General features: G+C 43.8%; 1 protein-coding gene across 5 annotated transcripts in view; it reads left to right on the top strand.

Moving 5' to 3' along the window:
• Positions 1-23,966, top strand: part of LOC126535851 (uncharacterized) — a 118,353-nt gene that overhangs the window by 5,551 nt on the left and 88,836 nt on the right. For 3 of the 5 annotated variants that reach the window (XM_055073502.1, XM_055073497.1, XM_055073498.1), the window contains exons 3-11: positions 19-117; positions 1,587-1,673; positions 2,699-2,785; positions 5,573-5,725; positions 7,083-7,148; positions 8,327-8,414; positions 10,146-10,486; positions 18,867-19,038; positions 20,283-20,391. In XM_055073502.1, coding sequence (XP_054929477.1) covers positions 19-117; positions 1,587-1,673; positions 2,699-2,785; positions 5,573-5,725; positions 7,083-7,148; positions 8,327-8,414; positions 10,146-10,486; positions 18,867-19,038; positions 20,283-20,391 — 1,202 coding nt within the window. The remainder of the gene's footprint in view (positions 1-18; positions 118-1,586; positions 1,674-2,698; positions 2,786-5,572; positions 5,726-7,082; positions 7,149-8,326; positions 8,415-10,145; positions 10,487-18,866; positions 19,039-20,282; positions 20,392-23,966) is intronic. The other 2 variants (XM_055073499.1, XM_055073500.1) reach the window with 2 other exon arrangements.

Genomic DNA, 23,966 nt, shown 5'->3' with positions numbered 1-23,966 from the left:
GGAATTCATGTTTTTCAGCATGACACTAGTGCCTTGACCAACAGATTGAAACACCTGGATGATTGCATGCGGCAAGTCAGGAGCCTGATGAAAAACCTTGAAAAGTCTGAAGATCCTGTGAGTATGATCAATTTTGCTACTTCTTTCTTTTTCATCATGGCACAACACCTTAATGCATGGTAATTTTTCATGGCACCATGATAGAACAGTGGCTGAGGTGATCTGTCCACAAACTGTTGTGATGAATTCTGCCCTGTCTATATTGTCATAATTTCAAGAAAGGGCTCCATGCATAAGTGCAGCGAACATGTTGAGCTAAGTTGTGAAGCTTTTTCTGCATGTAGAACTAGCATTAGCTGTGCTGTCAATGACACATGGTAACACATGAGAAGCTGGGAGCATGCACAAGCTTACTGGCTCTGATCTGTTTGCATTAAATACTTCCCTGGTCTATACATTTACAAATTATATGTGTGCAGGTTATCTGTTTTGGTAAATGGGGTGCCTGGTGTGTGCTGGGATAAAGTTAGCAGCAACTCATTTCATTGACTTTTTGTTGAGCGGTAGATTCAAGTCACTTCGAGATGAGATGCAAAGGACTTCAAAAGCAGCAAGCATGGCACTAGTAACAGGATGCAGCGATAAAATGTGCTTTCCTTTCTGATTGGCTGAGCTGTGCTTTTAGCTTCTGCAGTACTGCATCTAATTATTGAGGTGTATTGTAGCTTTGATTTCTGTGGGCTCACATGTGTAAATTGAGAAAAATTGTCATCCACTTGATAGTAGCATGAAACTAGAAAGCGCTGTAGCTTCATGCTACTTTTGGTTAAATTAAAACTTTTTTCCTTCCATGAATCTTCCTCCAAATTGTGGATTTTTGCAGAACTTCCTGGGGCAATTTAATGTAATGATTCCATTCCAATGCTATTCCTTCTTGTTCTCTGTCAGTAGTTTGAGTGATGCTCGCCTATGTTATTATCGGGATCAGCTGGCCGTGAACATTGAATGATAAGAAAAGAATAAAATCAAGTGAAAAGAATCCTTACATTGTACCAACCCTGGTTTGCCATGTGTGTATATATTGCTTTTTCTTTCTTTTTTAAAGTGAGGCCTGTGTTCTTATTTTAGCGGATGGCATTGAGAAGCTAAGAACAAAGCATGTCACAGCCAACTTCTGTTCATTTGCGAGCAGTTCATTAAACTTGCCATTTAATCCTACTGTGTTCAAAAGTCCTAACAAGTGCTCATAAGTTGTTCAGTATTGTTCCATTCAAGCAAGTTTTGTATGTCCTGTTAGGGCTGATTGAACAGAAGTGGCCTGTACCACTGCTGTGTTTGCGTAAGGTTCTCATTTTACACTATGTTTGGTGCAGATTAGCCAATTGTATCATTGCAGATTTGCACTTCAAGGTTGAAAAATCTAGTTGTTGCAAGCTTCATTGAATCAGCACTTCTTATGTCCATCCTCTTCTGCTCTATAACTGCTCTCAGTAGTGACTTTCCTGAATACCAGTTTAAGTGGCACTGTGTAAATTGCCTGTTGTGTATGTATGCTTTTTTATTTGCATTTGTTCCGGCAACTGAAGCGTGCTCAAGAAGAACTGTGTCATTTGCAAAGGCTTCATAGTGACTTGGTGGACAAATCTGCCTCAATGCAGTCCCTTTTGGACCAGGTGTGGCTTAGTGACCAACACTTTGTGTGCTGTGTATGCCCAAAATAGCTGATTCTTAGTTTTGTGACTAACCCTACTACCGTGGTACATTGAACTACGAACACTGGAGCAGGTATTTGTCATGACATGCAGTGCAGTCAGGCAGTGAACTTGGAGCACGAGGATTTGTGGCCACCTCTCCTATGGTCAGCTAGGGTAGTGTGGGTGATTGACATAAAGCAGAAATTTGGTAAAAATAGAAAGGTGCAGTGAGTATATCGTTCTTGTGTGCATGAAATGCATGCATGCAGAAGAGGAGGTAGTGGCCAGTTGAATAGTGATTGCCATTGGAGAGACTGGCGCTGCTATCGCACTAACGTAGGAAATGACATAATGTGACTGGCTGCCCTACACACCAGACTGAGATGTGCGTGCTGGGTTGTGTTGCAACCGCGGCACCACCCATAAAATGCTTACATATGCAAACACTTGGAATTAACCATGGCCAAACTGCTAGAGAAGCCAAGCACTTTGCAGCCGGTATCGCGTGATGTTGCTTCCTACATTACGGAGAGATTCCAGCAGATGGCACCACGGTATGTCCTCAAGGCCAGTAGCTGAGCACGATGTTGTGGATTTTGTTCTTATGTGTGGCAGCTGCATTTTGGTGAGGGTAAATTGCAAAGACTTGTGTACTTAGATATAAACACTTGATAAAAAGTACAGGTCGTCAAAATTAAAGCAATGTCATAGCAGCCTGCTGCGCAGCTTTGGGACATAGAAGTTAATCAATCACCTGATCGGTTGACCTGTCAAACTCATGTTTTGTATCCAGCTTGCATTATATATGCACCAAGGGCAAGTTGCTCCATTGTTTACATTTCTCTGTATCAGCACCGTGATAGAGACCCTGTTGTGTGTGCCTGTGTTTGCAGGAAACATTTCATTTTTAGTGCATAAGCCCGTTCAGTAGTTCATGAAATGCATGTTGCTGTTTCAGCGGTTCATTCACACGCATGCTTTTTCCCTTCCTGCCTAACATCTAGATGGCTCAGCAACAGTTACTGACACTTCACCAGACGCTGGATCAGCTGAACATTGAACATGCAAACACTGATGATCGCAAAGGAAGGGTATGAAACCTAGCTGCTGTGTTTTTCTTCTAACAACTCTTCTCTGCACTTTGTAATGATACACTTGTTGGTAATTATATTTGCACAAGGGCCACCCTTCCAGTCTTCTTCCAAGGTTCTGAGTGCAAGTATTTTGACAAGAAACATGCTTCCTGATTGAACATCAGTGTATTCAGAATGAGCATGACATGAAATTTTATGTCCTAGCTTTAGTTAGTTAGCCAGAAATTAATCATAATGGCATGCAGTGACAAGCACAGTATGATATGCATCACTATTTGTGTCCTTATTGACATCAGCATGTGAATAGTTCAGCGAAACTTTTACCTTGGGAGCTCCTTTCTAAATGCATAGAAGAGTAGAAGTCATTTTTGCTTGGTGTACACTGAACTAATTTTGATAAGATATGTTGCACATAAAAGAGAAAATGAAACTATGGCAAATATTTGAAACGGATTTCATGAGCCTTCATTATCTTTATTACAAGAAATTACTGAAAATTGAAGATGTAGAAAAAAGAAATCCAAGCGGTAAGATTGCAAATCCTTACTTTGCAATGAAGCAGCTATTTAATACTCTTTACTGTATCAATAGACGACTTAAGAAAAGTCAGCGCTGCCTGTGACACAGCACAACAAAATGCTGTGCAGTGCCTTTGATTGCAGTAGCCCATCTGATAGTGTTTACAGGCTTTTCACACTTTTCGTGAGCAGATAGCTCCTCGGATATTTCTCACAGAATGGAAGTTGCGTTGGCAAGTGTAGTCAAAGAGCCTGCAAAAGAGAACATCTGCTGCTGACCCCACACTTGTTCGTGCATAGGGCCAGCGTGCGCAGACAACGCGAGACATATTGTATGCATTTGGGAGAGGCAAACTTGGGCTGGGTCTTGTTGCCACGCCCACCCACAGAGGCCAATCAGAGCATGCAGGATTCCGAGCATTTCGATGGTGAGCTTGACAAGTGGACTGGTCGTGGCACCCCACGGCGGCTTCGGTCTCTATCTATGCAGCATATGACCTCCAAAACTGAAACTGACCTTAAAAGTTCCCTTTATGCCCTTGGTGCCTTACCCGCCAATGGCTTGGTTCGAAATGTCACACAGTCTGCGCACGCTGTCCCTATGCACGGAAAGATGTGGGGTCAGCAGCTGATGCTTTTTTTTCGCAGGGTCTTCGGTTACACTTGCTGACACAACCTCCATTCTGTGAGAAATGCCTGCGAATTCACCTGTCCACGAAATGTGTGCAAGGCTTGCAAACATTGCCAGACTCGCTGCTGCAATCAGTAGCAGTTGTGAAACGTCTTGTGAAACATTGTGCTCTCACATGCTCTTAAAGATAAGAAGCACTTTCACAGGAACCTCATAAATGTTGCCAGTATACACCAAGGTGTATCTTTCAGCATGCGCTTGGAAGTAAGTGCCAGTGACGGCAATGTTTACGTTCAATTTGTCGATGGCCCCGGAAAGTGTTCAAAACGCGTTGAAGACGCATGCATTCACAGATATCTATTTAAATAACATATTCGGTATTCTAACTGGAATGAGGCATAATGTAGTGTATAGCACACATGGCAACAGTCCCACGGAAAACTGTTAATGCACTGAATCGCTTTAAATGCTATTGCTGCCAGAATGTCTTCACACCTACTGGCAGCTGAAGTGCAACGAAGTAGTAGTGTGTGTAAGACTTCATGTTCTGATGGCTTACCCACTGGGCTTGTGGCTTGTGGCTTTGGTGTTGCGCTACTAAGCATGAGGTCGCGGGATCAAATCCCAGCCATGGCTGCCGCATTTCGATGGGGGCAAAATACAAAAACACCCGTGTGCTCAGATTTAGGTGTACGTTACAGAACCCCAGGTGGTCAAAATTAATCCGGAGTCCCCTACTACAGTGTGCCTTATAATCAGATCGTGGTTTTGGAGACCCCATAATTTTTTTTTTTTTTTTTCGATGGCTTGCCACTGTCTTCACAGCAGTGTGTCATGGCCGTGCGTTTAGGAAGAGCAGGTCCTCAAGACCTTTGCTGCATATATTTCAGCAGGCAAAAAGCGGGTGCCAGAGCATGGATGCACTCGGTGCACAGACTGCGCAGAGACGTGTTGACTGCAGTACCCGCATGGCATGTTGTGGCCACTTGGGTAGTGCTCATTTTTGTTGTGCTATGTAGTCTGTTGTGCTATGGTTAGCTAAGACGCTAGAAAAAAGGTTAGATGAGGCACACCTTACGCGGGTGGCTGCAAGTGAAGCAGGCGACCCCACAAGATTCCCGTAATTTCTTACCGGTGGCTGCTTGAGGGCATACACCTCTTTCTAAGGTTGTTCATTGGCACATCCCTATAGGACGAAATTGCTACACTACACGCTGCTTCGAAATATGCTAGCTTGTGAAAGGTATTTCTACAGAATGTCTGCTTTAGACATTCTTTTTCATACAGGTTACACAATTGCGATATCTATTTTGGCACCATACTGTTATATAATTTTAAACTTGGCACTTAGCTATTTTATAAATGTGCTAATTTCGGGCATTCATTTTTAAAATGTTTTAAGCCCTAAAGCAGAACTTTATTTCCACCAAATGTCAGAAAAAATGCAAATTGAATATGAATCACAAAGATGTGCAACTTTTATTGCACTCATATTTCTGTCATTTTTTGTTTTGTTGTAGTTGTTTTCTTCAACAATTTTGTTTATTAGGACACCAAAATAAAACAATTATGTGCGTCTTGTTCATCAAGAGATGGGTTTGGTTTGAGACTGAGTGGCTTTTCTTGTCCATACAGTTCAATGCCCTTGACCAGAGACAACGCCACCTTAATGAGCGCCTGTTAGAAACGGGAGGGCGTGAAGCTTCTCCGGCATCTGCATCTGGTGGCCTCGGCAACTGCCTCAATTGTGATACGACTGATGACCCACAGTATGCGCAGCTGCTACAAGTAAGAATGAACCTAGGGGTTGTTGCGTAGGCTATTAGAGCCATAAATGATAGCAGCAAGCACCACTATTTATTGCATTGGGCTGTAGCTTTCTTTCAGTTCCATTTTGTCTTAACCTCTCCAGTCATGAGTCGCAACTTGCCGCTAGCAAAAATTTCTTCTTGACTTTCTTGCATAGAAAAATCAGCTCTGTATTATTAATAGATACTGGTGGACACAGCTGGTAGTTGATGATATTGAGGTCAACTTTGGTATGTTTTACTTTGTACCAGCACATTTCAAGCAGTATGTAGTTTGCATGAAGGCACAAGTAACAGTAATTGCAGGTGATTAAACATTAATCAGCTTAATGTTAAACCGTGTGGGCAGGGCAGTTGTGGGAAGGGGTGAAATGATGGACAGGCTACCTGCATCTTTTGTTCTGTCGTAGTGTCTTGCATGTCATGATCTCTACTAGTGAAAGTATCATCATAAATTGAATATTCTAATTTAGATATACTTATAACCTCACTGGAATTACTACTGGCTTTCATATTGTTCTGCTTAGCCATTCTTGTGCTTCTGTAGTTTAAAAATTCTAACAAGAAGCGTGAAGTTCTTTGGGGTGTTTGTAATCATGAGGTATAATACAACAAAATTTTCATTTTTTTTAAATGTCATCCAGTATGCAAACGAATCTGACCTTGTTTATGTAGATACTAATGCAATAATCTCCTGCATGATTACATATAGACACCAAGGCTAAAATTTCACTTCACATCCTTAATGTTCCACAGTGCCTTGTAATAGAATGGGATTTTTCCTTCAAATGAAACATGCTTCAAGTAATACATAGTGCAGCACTCATGTAGCACTGATTCAGGGGAACATTGTGCATTCAAAGCAGGTTGCATGCTGTTGCTTGAAATATTGTCCTTGCACATGTTCCTGCTGTATATTGTTGGTGTGTAACTACCTTTCATTCGCAAAGGTTGTCACATATATATATATATGCTGCATTCATTCTTGCATTTGTTAGCCCCCCCCCCCCCCCCCACAATTTTGGCTGCCACTGTTTGGAAATAAATTAAACAAGTGAGGCAAGTCTTATTAAATTTGTCTGGTTGTCACTGATTTCTGTATGCTGGAACGAATGGTTGGTTGCATTCATTAGCTGTGAAAAAGAGAGAGAGAGATAAGGGCAGGTGAGCTGACTGGATTTAGAAGAAAGTGGTGGCAGCTGTCAGATATGTGGTCAGTGTGAGAAAGGTATGGCTGAAGGATGATCACAGTCTAAATGCTTTAAAGAAGCACTTTGCGCTTTATGCATACTTATAGAAATGAGACTTTTTTTTTCCTCTTCTCTTTGCTCATTTAGGATGAGAAGGAAAGTTTGATGGAGCAGAATGTAGTCATAAGAAAGATTATAGAATCTCAGAAAAAGGTAAGGATGTTCTTATCTGATGCATCTCCATGCTTTGGCACTTTCCAAATTGAAGGGTGCTATCATCTGGCAGTATGTTGCTTTTTGCACACGCTTGGTTTTTAGTGGATTTCTTTGCTACTAAAAACAAAGGATATAACACTTTACAAAGCTATTCCAATTATATCCTTTATGTAATGTGATTAACTGGGGAAAATCTTTACTTTGCAGCATCCTATGTCAGTGTCTGACATACATATCACAATGTCATTGTGACCTTTAACATTCATTAGATTCTGTATGAACAGGTAAAATTTATATAATTGCTAGTCAATCAGATAATGTTGCACACCCATTATGTTTACATCAGTAAATTCAGGCTTTATGATTATGGTGTAGCGGTCTGCACTGTCAGTAGCAACCAAGTGACCTAATTCTACAAACCACTTTTCAGGCTAAACCATTTTCATAAGCCATGTATTCATATATGTGAGATGATTACAATTACAATGAATGGTATGTTAAGAAAACATACTTATATATTATCGAAACCTCAGGGTATGTTTTTTACAACACATTTAAACCATTGGTCGAAGACATGCACCATGCATAAATGGTAGTGTCCAGCTTATTAAAAAAAAATTAGATGTAGAAAAAAGCTGAGTTGTAATATTGTGGTCAAGAATCTCCCAGTTGTAAAACAACATGATTCTGGATTCTGATATTACAGCTCAACTTTCTTCTACATCTGAAAAATAATAATAATAAGCTAAATGCTACAATTTATGTGTAGGGCACGTCTTTGATCATAGGTTTCAATGTCTTCAGCTATGTTGAGTTAGTGATAAACAGAGAAAAGGAAGTGGAAAGTTCTTGTTTCTCTTTGGCAGAAAACAACAAAGGACACAAACATTTTGTAAAATGTATGTTGTACGCAGGGGCAGATCAAAGGTAGCATCTAGTAGGGGGCTCTCATAAAGATAAATGGTGAATTATGGAGCAGGAATCTCACTGCACATTCAGGTTTGTATGTGCAGAAGAAGTGCTGGAATACCTCGAGGAGGAGATGAACCTGTAGTTGTAGCCCGATGTCGTGCACAAAATTTAGTTGAAACATAATGTTATTTGAGCTCTCCCGTATTCTATATCTATGTCACAAATGCTTCACAGAATAAGATTCTTCTTCATTCTATTTGTAGCTTTCAGCACTACGAGAGCAGCATGATATAATAAGGAGTGTTCAAAAGAAAGCTGAAAATAAACTGGCTGAGGCTAAAGCTTTCCAAGGTAAGTTACTGTACTTATACAGCCTCTTTGTTTTCACTAATATTTCCACTAAAAGTGTGTTAGTGTCAAACTTTCTCATGGCCATCACATGTAGATTGTACACATGCGAACAAATAAATTATGTTTGTTGTATCACATATGTCACAAAAATTCACAGGCTTGTGCGGCACACACAGCACAGTCACAGCATAAGCTGGAGCAATGGCTCCATAGGAGACTGTCATAAACTGCTGGAAGATGGTAATTGCAATTGGGGAGTATAAGGAAAGTAGTGTTTTAATTTGCACACATTTTTGAGGATGAACTGAACTGTCTCCCCGGCATCGATGGCGAGCTGCACCTTGTGCTGCTCTCTGCACAGTGGTCTGCCGAGCCCGACGTGTTCTGGTGGCAGCTGCGCGCATAGCTCTATCTATGGTTTGCTTCTTCAGCAGCGTTTCATACCTGAGGAGGTGCCATAAAATGCACCCAATAGTAACCACAGGTAACAAGACTACTTGGTGCATATGTCACATCGCTTGACATGTGGCACGATACGATGCAACAGCTACATGGCGTTCCACCTGGTGCAATAATATGTAACTGCAATACAAAGTGCACACGCATCAATGCTACATGGTGCGCATCTCGCATTGCGTGACTCTTCATGTGCTAGGGCACCTGGATAGAGCATGTTTCCGCAGCAGCTAGCAAGTGCTGGCGTGGCGCAGTGGTAGAGTAGCTGACTTCCACGCAGAGGGCCCGGGTTCAATCCCTGTGGGAACTAGATATATATTTTTTTCATTCCTGGCGATAGCTGCAACGAACACCGCTGGCAGCCGCAGCGGAGAACATCACCTATTGAAACAGCTATTGGATTGAGCCCATAACAGCTTATGCTGTAAAAACTCTGTCACAAAACATACATTGTTGAATTGGCAAGCATGAACATACACTTGCCTTTGTTTATGAGGCCCCAAGAACCTGACAGATTTTGAACTATAGAAACAACACACCTTTGTGAACACTGGTTAGTTATGTGGACTTGTAGGGCAGTGTTTTAAAATTCAATAGAGTCAGTATTTCTTTTGTCACTTCTCTCTTTTTTTTTCCTTGTTTCCAGTCATGTTGTTTTACAACATGGAGGTAGTATTTGCACTCACTATTATGCCTCAACTTCTATCTAGGGTTTTATTAGTAAATTCTTGCATTGTTAAGCTCTTATGTTTCAACCACCAGAAGTGTTTTAGTAGACTGTGAAACTTTGACACTGAAATATTGACACCTTGCTTTTACAAGCTTCTCCATTTAAGTTTTGTGTGCATGCATGTGAGCTTGAGGGAGTGAGACTGTGCATGTGTGTGTGCACTTTTCGGTCGGGAGACAAAGTGCACCTCCTGTGGGTGACACTATCAGTTGCTGTGGTTGAGTAGACACAAAAGCTTCACTTCGTACCACTGATGTGAAGATATCATCGCCACAGCATGAAACCGTATCTTTGGTCACCAACTCTCAAGTTCAACAAAATAATTTCTTTTTATCATTGGAATTTGTTCTTTCTGATTGCCTGATAATCGGGAAAATTTTACAACCCCTTCAGCATTAGAAAAAGTTTGCATACAGAAAGAAAATTTGCATTCAACGTTGAATTTCAGTATAACAAAATTTCGATAAACGAAGTAAAGTGCAGATTTGACAGACTTAGTTATACTGAGGCTTAACTGTACTGTCATGCATTTGCACACCTTACAGACCAGCTGGCTGCTAGCCATCCAGATTTGAGTGTGTGGGTGAGTGAGATGCAGCGTGAAACTGCTGCTGGGACATTGCCAATGCCCCCAACGTCAGCGCTGCGAGAATCAAAACGGACCGCACCATCTCGACGCTCACACCATAGTACGTCTGCACCTCCCGGCGATGTCGCCTCCCATGGTGATGGCGTTTGGAACTGGTCTGCCGATTTGGCTGCGGATGGGGCTTCGGCTGAGGTTCTTGTTGGAGCCACAGGTGGCCACCTGGCTGGTGATGCAGAATTTGAAGAGCTGGAGCGACGAGTGCAGCAACTGCAGAGCTTGTTCGCTCAGCAAGACAAGGTGGGTACCTTTTATAGCAGTTAAGCCTGAAACACACTAGCGGCAAGCTTCCCACAACGGCGTGCTGCGTGTTGGTGTTGACCTGCAGCAAGCAGCAGCACACCGGTCACACGTGTTTTCATTTTGCTGACACAATAGTTACATGACAGAACTTGAGATCTTGAGTGGTGTTGGTTCCCTCACGCATGTGCAAGATTGCATGCAAATTTGCGGTCCGCATGCTGTCGTCCGTATCGGCTTCCCAACTCTTCGTATGAGCCTTTCTAAGACAACGCCCGCTCAAGGTGCTGATTATTGCTTTGCTTGAATGGCAGCGGCAAAAATAACATTTGAGCCTATTTGCTCGGTGCAGAGAAATGTTGCTGTTTTGCAAAGAAAGTGCCGCGAAGCGGTAATCCCCCAATGGCAGGTGCAGGCAGCAAGGCACCATGTCAATAGTGTGTTCATACCCTTAGACTAGCTGGTTTAACCCTTCCTAGCTGGTTATCATGGCAACAACACTTTAGTAGGACTTGAGGGGCACACACTGAGGCAACACATGAATGCAACTTACGCATGTTCTTTAAGTCCCACAAAATGGAAAAATTGAAGGTGGCCAGCAATGTTGGCTTTAATGTGCCTAAGTAAGCTAGTTGGTACAGGTTTTTGGGGCAAGCAGTGCTGAGCACAGGCCCAGAACAAAGGGACACAGGATGCTTCACTGTGTGCCAACTAAAAGGTTTACAGTATTGTGTGGAAAGTGCCTACCACGCATTAAACCTTTCAGTTGGTAGTTAGTGCAATGTATTACAACATCCTCTTGTTCTGTGATCCATATTTAGGTCTGTCCTCAAAATCATGTCCACTTAGCAGAAATCATAACACTAGCATCTTTTTTTATATTTTTGTCCTTAATATGTGTTACAAAATACGTTGGAAATCCAATCAGCAGATTCCAAAACATGTTAGTCCAAAACGGTTCAGGACAATCTTAACTGGAACAGCGATGCATTTCTTAAAGGGCCCCTCACCAGGTCTGGCCATTTTGAGCTGACAAGCGCAGAGCATACAATGTGCGCTAACGATTATGTCTGCTAAATGTTACTTCGCTATGTGCTGTGGAAAGATCTAAAATTTCAAACCGAACGTCGTTTGCCCTTCCCCTCGCGGACGCCATGCTCCAAGCTGGGGGGTGACATACACGTGCTAGTGCACCTATGTACACACGTTTGTACTGTAATGTCGCTTGTAGTGACACATGACCTAAAGAATTACTCAAGGCAATATCTCTTATTTCTGTAATCTGTTGCTTGAATAGACCAATTAATGTTTAGATAAATAATAAAACACAAACTGAATGTCTTCGCGTTTTTGTTTTACTTCGCACAGCAGCAAGAGAAATGTACGTCCATCTCGTCTGCTTGTTCCCACGTTGTGTAGCCGCGCGCGGACACCGAAACTACCGTATTTACTCAAATTTAGGCTGACCCGATTCTAAGTTGACCCGCGAATGTCTGAAGCTAGAAAAAAATTTTAAAAACTTACTTCAAATCTAGGCCAAACAAAAAAGTAACAAAATGAAAACAGCATTTATTTAATACAGTGAAACCTCGTTAAACCGCAGTTGGCCGGAGCTCGGAAAAACTACGTACTAAACGGTAGTACTGTTTAACCGAAATAGCATGAGATCGCCCACTTATCTGTCGAAAACGGAACTCAGAGAGAGTGCGATGAAAGGGGGAAAAAATTCAGTATTTATTCACTTCGCGTGACAAAAGTGTTATTTTCGTTTGATGCCGCGACGGCCTAGCACGACGACAGCGGCCTCAAACTTACTGAAGCTGCGTGCCAGCTTTTCAGCCAGCCCCCTCTTCTCGGCAAACACTCGCATGGCAGATTCCTCGTTGCCGTTACGTATTCTCCGTGCACGCGCGCAGTAGTGCTGCAGAAGTCCCGGGGGCGCATTTTCATTGCTGGGTGCCGGAGTTTGGAATACTTTTCGTTTGGAATAGAGTTACGTTATCGCGCCCCTGTTCTCGTCGCGACGATTGCATTCATTAGGCTGACGGAACGTGTAGCTTCTGCCACTGTCGGGCCTGAATCGCCCGTGCTGTCGCTTTCCGTGTCGTCCTTATCACTGTCGCTAGGCGACACTTCGGCAACAACAGAGGCAACGATGGCAAAAAGTCGAACCTCGTAGCCGACATGTCTTCGCGGTCGCAGCAGCGCTGCCGAGCAACTTCTTCGCATTCCAAATGCCATACACCGTAGTCAACAGCAGATCCTTGTCACGTGCCAGCGCCGACTTCTTCGTGTCACGTTCGATAGCACGGACGATGTCTAATTTTTCTTCTATGCTGAGCACCCGGCGTCTTTTTTATCCGAGCTTGGGAATGATGCGAGTCCTCGCTTGCATGACGCCATAACGCTCTCTGGCACGGCGTCGAAATGATGCTGATGTTGATGTGGCTTCACGCGCAAACGCACAGGGCGCTTGGAGGCCGTTGTTCCGATCTCTGAGGCTTGTTCTTCTGCCAGGCCGCCCGATGGAAACGACGCACCGCCGTGTTTGCGCGACGAAAAGTTGAAACACTACGTTTTAACCGATGCGTACGCAATAAGCTGGTATGGTTTATGCGGATACAAAACACATTATGTTCAATGGCTGCTGAGTCGGGGATTTGACTTTACTACGTTTAAAACGAAACTACTGTTCAAGCAGGTACGGTTTAACGAGGTTTTACTGTATAGTCACGTTACTATATATATGACAAAAACTACTAGGTTTAATCTAATGGAACCAGACAGGTTCTGCCCGACACCTTCACTGAGAGTGCGTCTTCGTCATCGTTGGCCTCAGCTTCTGCAGAAGCAGCAAACCCACTACTCTTATGCTCGTGACATTACCCCCCTTCCAGAAAGCATCGTCTCGATGCTTCAAAGGCGAAACAGTGGGAAAATAAACAAAGCACATACACGGCAACACTGAGAAAGTTCGCGAAGAGGAAAGTGTCACACAAGCAGAATGAAGAGAGAGAGAGAGAGAAGGGAGGAAGGAAAGGCAGGGAGGTTAACCAGGATGAGTCCAGTTTGCAGTTGAAAGCGAGTGGAAGTGAGAATGGCCTCGTCAATGTGAGTGGTACAGTTTCATCCTGAAAACATGGACAACATCTGCAGGCTGCGCGGAGGAGATCGCCAACTCGTGTCTTCAGGGAGAACTTCGTAGTTCACCTCGCTCAGGCGACGGAGGACTCTGTAGGGGCCGAAGTAACGGTGCAGTAACTTTTCCGACCGGCCGTGTTGGTGAATCGGGGTCCATACCCAAACTTGATCACCGAGTTGGTAGACAACCTTGCGATGGCGAGCGTTATACCTCTGGGAGTCTATGGATTGCTGATTCTGTATTTGTTTGCGTACAAGCTTGCGAGCTGCATCTGCAAGCAGGGTAAATTCCTTCGCATCAATATTAAAATGTCGCATTGTTCGGGGAGTAGTATAGTGTCCAGCATGGTGGTTGCCTCACAGTCGTGGAGCAAACGGAAAGAAGTGAACCCAGTAGTTTCTTGAACAGCAGTGTTGTATGCGAATGTAAGGTAAGGCAGAACATCGTCCCAGTTCTTGTGTTCACTGTGGATATACATGGAAAACATGTCAGCGATTGTCTTATTTAACCTCTCCGTAAGACCCTTGGTCTGAGGATGGTATGCAGTGACTTGGCAATGCACTGTACCACTTAGCATCATGACGTCTTGCATCATCTGAGCTGTGAAAGCTTTATCATGATCTGTAATTACTACTGCTGGTGCACCATGCCGGTGGACCATGTTGTGGATGAAAAAGTGCGCAATGTCGCTGGCAGGGGCTCACTGGAAGGCACCAGTTTTGCAGTATCATGTCGGTAATCAGTCACAACCATGATCCAGCAGTTGCCAGCAAAAGACTTAAGAAAGGGCCCGAGAAAGTCCATTCGTATTTGTTGAAATGGTTGTGTTGGTGGTGTAACAGGCTTCAGGAAACCGGCTGGGCGCTGAGGTGGAGTCTTTCGGCGCTGGCAGTCACAGCAAGTTTTCACGTAATGCTTGACTTCCTCAGCAAGCTTAGGCCAGTAGTAGCGTTGTCGCATTTGGGCCAAGGTGCGCGCGAATCCCAAATGACCTGAAGAGGACTCTTCATGTCATGCTGACAGCATATCAGCACGCAGCGCTGATGGAATGACAAGGAGATGGCCAGTCGCTGACAGGTAGAAATTCTTTTTATACATGACATTGTTGCGGAGACAGAATGAAGATGGTGAACGCATGAATGTCCGTGGAGGATGCGAACTTCGGCCTTCAAGACAGTCAATAAGTTCCCTGAGTTTTAAATCGTCCCGCTGTTGCCATGCCAAGTTAGGTATATTGACAGCACAAATTAAACGACCGTCTTCATTGGCATCACTTGACACCGTCGCAAGAGGAGCGCACGAAAGACAGTCAGCGTCAGTGTGTCTCTGTCCAGACTTGTAGACGATTGTTGCATAAAATTCTCAAAGACGAAGGCTCCACTTGGCAAGATGTCCGAAGGGTCTTTGAGATTGACTAGCCAACAAAGGGCATGATGGTCGGTAAGCACTCTGAATGGACAACCATATAAATATGGCCGAAACTTGGCTATTGCCCAGACGACAGCTAAGCATTCCTTTTCAGTGGTAGAGTAGTTCATTTCTGCAGAGGTTAAGGTGCGGCTAGCATAAGAAATAGCACATTTGATGCCATCTTGCCACTGCACGAGGACTGCTCTGAGGCCAATGTTGCTAGCATCAGTGTGCAGTTCAGTGTCGGCATCTTCATCAAAGTGTCCAAGTAAGGGCGATGTCTGGAGGCGCCGCTGAAGCTTGGAGTATGCAGCTCTCTGCTCCGTACCCCAAACAAACGGGATATCCTCCTTTGTTAAATGAGTGAAGGGTTTTGCAATCATGGAAAAATTCTCCACAAAGCGTCTGTAGTATGAGCAAAGGCCCAAGGAAGCGGCGCACGTCACGTTTGTTGGCTGGTGGGGGAAATGCGGCAACAGCCATACTTCTTTCTGGGTCTGGCTGAACACCTTCATTACTTACAACGTGGCCGAGGAACTTCAGTTCCTGATAACCAAAATGGCATTTCTCAAGTTTTAATGACAGGTCTGCAGATTGAATTACAAGAAAAGCGGACTGAAGTCGCTGCAGCTGTTGTTCAAATGTCTGAGAAAAAACGACGACGTCGTCTAAATAGACAAGATATGATTTCCACTTAAGACCTGACAGCATGGTGTCCACAATCCGCTGAAAGGTCGCGGGAGCTGAGCTTAATTGGCAGGGCAGCACCTTAAATTCGTACAGGCCATCAGGAGTCACGAAACTAGTCTTTTCGTGATCTCGTTCATCAACTTCCAGCTGACAGTATCCCCTGCGTAAATCCATTGAGGACAAGTATTGGGCATGTCGAAGACAGTCTAGAGAGTCATCTACGTAGGGAAGAGGATAGACATCATATTTTGTCACCCTGTTCAGTTTGCAGTAATCCACACAAAACTGAATAGTGGCGTCCTTCTTCTTGACAAGTACAATGGGCAACGCCCATGGGCTGGTTGAGGGTTGAGTTACGTTGTCATCTAATATTTGCTTCACTTGACAACGAATCGCCTCTTGCTCCTTTTGTGACATGCAGTAGGCATGCTAACGCATGGTACGTTCGTTCGGGTCCATTATGATGCGGTGCTTTGCGATGGGGGTCTGTGTTACTGTTGACGTAGATGCAAAACAATCACTGAACATACATAAAATACTTCGTATTCGCTCTTTCTGTGGGGTTGACAGCTCAGGATTTACATCGACTGTAGTACTGACAACCACGGTGTCACTCTTGGCGGTCACAGAAAGCTCAGCAAGCGTAGGACCTATTGCATCTCTAATATCTTCAAAGTGAGCAATGGCGGTTTGATTTGCCAAGTGTCGGTACTTGCCGCTGAAGTTCGTCACTAAAAGCTCAGTCATTTGGCAGTTCAGTTGAATAATGCCACGGGCGACACAGACTTGCCGAGCCAAGAGCACCGACAGGCTTCCTTCAGCGATGCCGCTACTAGTATGTTCGCAGTCGGTTTCAACAGTAACACGCATACTAGTTCATGGCAGGAGTGTCACAGTGTCACCAACAACATACGGTGCTGTCTTGTGCGTGTTACTATCTTGCAGTACCGGGGCATAGTTGTCAGAAAACATTATAATCAGCTCCCGAAGATCGATAACAGCACCGTGCTCATAAAGAAAATCCATCCCAAGGATGACTTTCCGCGACCACTCACACAACACAATAAATGAAGCAACGTATGTTGACTGACGGATTTGGAGCCTGGCGGTGCATCTCCCAATCGGTTTCCAGAGGTGACCACAAGGCTTGGTCCGTGCCATGGCGTAGTTACTTTTCTCAGTTTAGCAGCTAGTTCAGCACTCGTAACAGAATAATCGGCGCCAGTGTCCTCAAGGGCAGTGACCGGGTGGTTGTCGACTTGAATGGGGATTTCTGCAGAAACACTTTTGTAGTCGACGACATGCAGCGGTGAAAAGGGAATCGTTGGCATTCGGCTGGCATATCGGGGGGGGGGGGGGGGGAGGTTTTATAGATCCATCAACACCGGCTCTGCCCCCGAAGGTCACTGCTCCTAGTTTCCCCGGCGTGGGCTTGGGGACCTAATGGATCAGCCCCCAATGCCATGAGCGAACGGCAAGTGCTCGCCAGGGGACGTAGAACGTCGAAGAAATTGAAAGCAGGACTGGCGCCGCGAGAAAGTCGGGGACTGCTGGCTCACCAAGTACTCGACAATAGCTCGGGGACTGGCAATATGAACATGCCGAGCTCACTCTATGTTATCATATCTGCTAGCCTCGTCACTATGGCCCAGACCACATGCATGCTTGCGGACACGCGCAAGCTCGTGTCCGTATGCCCATGCATGCGCAGACAGTGCGTCATGGCTCGGACACATAGAAACACAGCACGATCTCGGTGAACAGCTCCTCTCTGTTGTCGTGCGCTTATCTTCATTGTTGCTCTCTTCTCCTCATTGTGGCACACACAAAAAGCATCTCCCGTTGCCTCCTCCAACAACGGATGTTTTTCTCATCAATGCTGAAGTCCCGCCCGGCTTGAACGTTTGGTGATGCCTCTGCGGCTAGCAATACTTTTGAAAGCAGCACTATAGTGGCATCACCTCTTTGGTGCCATTACGATAACGCCACGCTATGAGCCATACCGCGCGTCGATACAACACAGGTCAAAAGAGCAACGTCATTCGTGTACTTCAGTTGGCTACTGACTCAGCTAGTCGTGGCTGCCTTACTGACTTTTCTAGATGCTGCTAGCTATGCACCATATTTATCATTTTCTATTACAAACTGGTGCTTTTTTAAGAATCCTTGAATCTAAGCCGACCCTAGAGTTTGGTATATGATTATTTGAAAAGAAAAAAACTATCAGCCTAGACTCGAATAAATACAGTATGTCATTTTCTACCGTGTTTCAGCGCAGATCATGCTCTGTGATCCGGTTGTGCCTGCCTCTGTATTCGCGTAGCAGTGACTTATATCGCTTGTCAGGTGCCCTCGTTCACAGTGCACAAAATTGTGCGCTGCGCAAAATGAGACAATCGCAACACCTTGCACGCGACGCCCTCAGTGGAAGTGCGGTGCACCGCAAGAAGGCAAGGAGACAAACATGAAGGCGGGGCCCATGACGTATGCGACACACATTTCTCGAGCTCCGGTATGGGAAAACAAAGAGAAGAAATTTTGCTTGCAGAGGCTAGACAGGGCAAGTGGAGAGAGTTTCTCGCTTGGCAGTGGTACTCGCCCGCTGAAATCATGGGTTTGCGGCACTAAAATATTTCTGTCTCGTCTATGAATGAACCAATTTGAAAAATGTTTGTGGCAGAAATTTGCTATGTGGCCTGGTGAGGGGCCCTTTAAGCAGATGTTCACTGCCCTGTATCTCGAAGGGTGCTAGTCTCAGGATTTCTGCTAAGAACACCCAGCTTCACGGCTGCTCAGCTTCAATTTCACAATTGTAACCTGTACCCTAAAGTGAATAATTAATAAGTTAATCAGTGAGTGCTTTGAATTAGCTACCTTGACATTGCGATTTTCCATGCATTTAATTATTGTCCCATCTAGAAATTCATCTGTTAAGGTGGAACAGTGCTGTCACGGACAGACCTGCGCTGTGCAGCATAGCAGTGCTAAAATAAATTTATTTGACACAAAACATAAAAATATGGTATATACAGCAAGTATGACACGAGTATGTGACATGTGATGAATATGACACACGTGTCTTCAAGACACGCAACAAATGTTATGCCTTATTCCCTGCAATTACTTCATGGCATGCAGTTTGGTATTGCTGACTTGGAGAGCGCCATGGTGGATGGAGAGTGTTCTGATCTGCAAACCAGCCAGATAAATGAGAACATTCAGGCTCTGCAAGAACAGAAATCTCAGGTAGATCGGCTTCTCCGGGAACTCACCACACTGCAGACGGAGGCCTCGAGGCTAGGGATCCAAGGTAAGCTCACTGATTTTCGCACCTGCTCAACTTTTCAAACATCGATCCATCGGCACCACTACATTATCGTAATATTGCGTCATTGTATAACAGCGACCGAAATTTCTGATGCTGTAAGGTGCTTTTCTTAATTCTTTGGGCATGATCTGCGTGATCCACATTCAATATTGTTGAATATGGCGGATGCGTAGATAGTGCCATTCAGGTTTTACCCTATACTCTCGCTTTCACTGGCGAGTTGGCTTTTCGGTTTCCAGAGAGCCGTATGGTCACTGCGAATAGATTTGCGTCGACGCGGCACCAAACCGTAACTTTGGTTGCCAACACAAGGAAGCAGCACTGGTTAGGCCTAATAGCCAAGGCAGGCGTGGCAGTGGGTGGAAAACCGTCTCGTCAGTGATCCCGCTCATCGGTGATTGGGCCAGAGAGCATGTGCACAGGGTATATAGAGGACCTCAAAAGTCGTATGCCTACCCAGTTTGTCTGTGCACTGACAGAATTTAATGGGTTAGGCTCGTGTGTAGAGGGAAAGCACCAAGCTGCATTTGCGCAACATAGCATAAGCTGCTGCCATTGCGCAGTCAAGTTTGCCCTTTACAGCATCGCGACAACACTTGGCAGACAAAGGTGAAACGTTCTCACGGCCTTGACCCCCACGAAATTTCAAGTAGCCTAAAGCACAACAGTGAGCAAAAACCTGTAAACAAAGTTTTTGTGCTGCTGGTGTAAAAAATGTTTAACTCGCATTTTGCATCAAGATATTTAAATGGCAGTGCTTTAAAAATAAACTGTTTTCAAAGATGAACCTGTTTTGTTTGTTTGCTTGGCAGGTAAGAAACCAACTTTTTTTCTATTTTCTACATCTGGTACTTGTGTCAAGGTTTTATGCAAATCCTACAACCATAGCTTCGAAATTATTTGGCACTAATTACTGTTCACTTCAACTGCACTTAAAAAAAAAAATGGCATCAGCACAAGCCTACAGTTATAGTTGTTGACCGTATTCACTGCTCGGGCCAGTGAAATGTGATGTCAGTGAGTGTCTCACTCTAATGGCTAACAAAAAAAGAAAAAAAGTGAATGTAACATAAGGTTGTATGAATAAACTTGCTTATGGCCATATCTGCTTTTTTATATCCTTGCAGATGTTTTTAGTATTCCACATTGAAGGCATTCACAAGTTTGCTTTTGCAACAACTTAAAAGTTTGAATGAGTTGCTCTTTGTGCTGTTTTTACTATGCAGGTAACCTAAATGCTGGCAGTTCAAATGAAGGTTCCAAGGATTCTTCAGTGAGAGGCCCGGCAAAATTCTCTACTCCTTACGAGCAGCCATCAATGAGAGAAAAAAGAAGGTGATGTCATGATTACATTTTGCTTAATCTTGTTAACTGTGTCACAGGAATGCTCAAACCATAGCAGAACAACCTAATTTTCCTACATTTCCAGACCTCTGAAAGAATGAGCGCACAAACTGAAATCACAGAAGGCTGAATTGCCAATCTGTTCTGAAGAGGTCAGAGGTCATAGCATCACTTGGAATTCCAAGTTTGACAAATTAGGAGGTCCCAAAGTTCCCTTTTGACCAGGCTGCAGTTTCTTAATTTGTAAGATCTTGGATGCAGCTTCCGCACAGCTTGCAGACATTGAAGGCAAGGAAAGCATACAGGAAATGTACTTTAGTCTTAGTTAACGCTTTCATTATTGCGAGAAAAGGGTCATTTTTTGTTGGTCTCGTGAAAAAATTATTTACCACAACAAATAATATTCTAGCACACATTGCAGCATAGCATATTGTGCATGATGAAATGCTCTTTCCAAAAACACATTGTGAAACAAAAAAATTTATCGGGTAAAACAAAAATTCTGGAAAGCTTCATGTTCGCTGCCTGTTGATAAAAACAATATAAAAACATTACATCTACAAAAATATTAATATAAAAGGAAATTCAGAATGTATATTTTAAAGATAAATCTACAAAAACATTAATATAAAAGAAAATTTAGAATATACATTTCAAAGACAAATCTACGAAAACATTAATATAAAAGAAAAATCAGAATATACATTTCAAAGATAAATAACCCAGGAATAGTGTTTGAAAAATAAATCCTCAGTACACTGCCGTTCTTCGAATACAAAAAAGAAACTAAGCCCAGTTCATCGCTCATGCCATGCGGTGAAGCAGTACCTGGTTTTTGTGAAGCATAGGTGCACCCTGCACTGTTCCCACAAAACGTCTGGTTCTTGTTCAACTTTGCAGTCCTCGTAACATGTTTTGCTGTTCCGCTTTTTCGGCATCTTCTGAGGATGGTCCAATTAGAAGTCTAAGGAGCGTACTTCACCAGTTCGTCTAGAGTCGTGCACCTGTTCTAAGACTGAACGCTCTCAGCCAAGCTGGGCAACTACAAGATTATGCATCCAAGCATATCTGTTTGCATTTTTGCAGGTTGTCATTATCACCTCTGCAGAGAAGAGCCGAAAGAAATCTCACGCTGTTGTAAACTGTCTTGCGCTGATCCGTAGTGCTAGGTTGAGATGTGCTGCGGTTGGCCTTCTTGGTGTGAGCTGAAGTTTCTTTGCTGCTGATGACAGCACATCATAACCAAGCGAAGTATGCACCCTGAAAATAATCGGTAGAGCTCTCAGGTTGTGCAGAAAAGATTGGCAGACAAGGAAGGAGACCGCTCAAGGCCGTAAAGGAAACTCGCCAGTGAACAACTGCGGATGTCCCATGCTGACTAAAAACATTGTTGCTGTTAGAGCTTGAATCTGCTTTCCTGTCATCTTTGGAATCATAACTCGAGTCCTCATCACTCAATTGAAGTGCGGGTGCAGCATAGTTTCGAGCACGACACTTTTCTGGCGACGCAGCTGCGCGGGCAACGCCATGGGAGCGACTTTCGATAACTGTGCAGTGACACCGGTAGCGCCTCTTTGCTCCAGCATTTTACGAGAGAAGTGAAATCGAAACTCTTGGAAACTGGTTGAAAATGCCAGGCCCGCACGTTGGACTTCGGTGGACCTTCAGAAATAAACTTTGGCGGAATAAAACAACTCGGACTCCAAACCAAAGCTCACTAGTGAACAGCTGGTATCCATTTCGGTTAATTTTCACCACTCAGCACTGTCGGACGGCAAAGCCGGCCATATAATTTAATTCTTGACTTCCTGGGTGTCATTTGATTACAAAATTTTGATGCTAGTGCGGTGTAATCATGAGCGGCATGCTTTTTTCACGAGCACAGCAGAAGGTGACAGCCACTCCTCTTTTCGCTACAACATACGCGCATTAGTACGCGAGAAGGTCTGTTAAAAATCACAACGTTGCTAGAGCGCGAAAATTTAAACTGATTCTGAAAGTTCAGTGCCTGTACTGACTACTGGATGGCCTTAAGTGGATAAGAAACGGCTCCAGCATGTCGAAATCAGCGACAAAGAGCATCAATCACCAGTGATCAATTTGAATAGGCATGGCAGCGAAAGAGTTAAAGGAACACTGAAGGCAAATATTAAGCCAAGCTAAAATTGTAGATTAGTGCTTGAGAATCTGTAAGGCGTCAATATTATCACAAACATAGCCTTAATAAATGAGAAATTGAGGTAAACACAGGACATGACTAGAGACTCCCTTGGGACATTCAAGTGCTTGCCCGATAACGAAAGCACTTCTCACTTGAATTCTGTCACTAGTACTCAACCACTCATTGCAAAAAAACATCCTTGTATTGTATTACAAGACGAAATAAAATGCTACTTGTCCAGTTCGATTTCATTTTTAGAAAGAAGAATTCATTGAAATTATCCTTGACAATGGCGTGAGCGGTCAAAAGGTTTCGTTTTTGCTCCACTTTGCACCGCCCACGCTTTCGCGTTTCAGTAGTTTCATTATTGCGTAGTGCTGTGCTGGTTTTGCTGGCTCATGAAACTTGCAGAAATTGCAAGTAGCAGAGAATTCAGCTTCCATGTGACATCGCGGCATGCCTGAACAGTCTACTTCACTTGACCAAAAAGCAGCTGCAGCAGCGACTCTGGCAAATCCACCGCTCTGTTATGGTGGCTGAAGGCTGCAAAATTTAGAATATTTATTTTGATGTGGTCAATTTTACTATTACTCAAATGTAACGTGAGGGTCGAGTTAAAGTAGCGGAAATCATCAAAAAACATCCATTACAATCGAGTGAATATGGTAGACAGAAGTGGCAGCATGGTGCCTTACAGTGGAGCTTTCTTGTGATGGATTTCAAGAAAACTGTCACCTCTTTTAGCTTGACCAGCATCTTATTTTATGTACAGTCAACTGATTATTTAACAGTACCACGCGAGCGTCGACTGGCCAACCAGTCAGCGCCTTCAAACAGTGCGAAGCATCAAGTTCAGCAAGAGTAGCACATGCACACCAAGTTTGCTAGAAGTGCAAGTTTCATCTGCTAGGTTCTTTCCACCAGCATGACACAGCGCCTGGAACGATTAACTCGGTGCAAACTCCCTGGCTTATTGGAGATAAGGGCTTCTAGTGAACCTGGCACGCATGTGCTACTCTTGCTGATCTCGTGGCTTCACACGGCTAGAAGGTGCTGACCGGCCAGCCAGTCGCCGCTCATGCAATACTATTAAAGAATTGGGTCGACTGTACTTACACCTGTGCGACTTGCTCGGGGCATTGTAGCACCTATTTATGTGAATGTATGCTTTCAATAAATAAATAAATTAATTAATCAAGGAAGAAAGCAAGCAAGCAATCCAAAATGCTCATTTGTTCAAGTTGTTATACAGTTAACCCTCATATAATGAAGTCGTTAAAATTGGCCATTTGCTTCATTAATTGAAGTTTCGTTATATTCAAATTTAATCTTTTATGCAAGTACAGTTGCCAATAGATTTTTCTTGCATGGAAGGGGTTGCAAGATTTGCCGAATTATCAAGCAG

Source organism: Dermacentor andersoni, chromosome 4, assembly GCF_023375885.2.
Source record: "Dermacentor andersoni chromosome 4, qqDerAnde1_hic_scaffold, whole genome shotgun sequence".
NCBI lineage: Eukaryota > Metazoa > Arthropoda > Arachnida > Ixodida > Ixodidae > Dermacentor > Dermacentor andersoni.
This window is presented reverse-complemented; position numbering and strand designations above follow the sequence as displayed.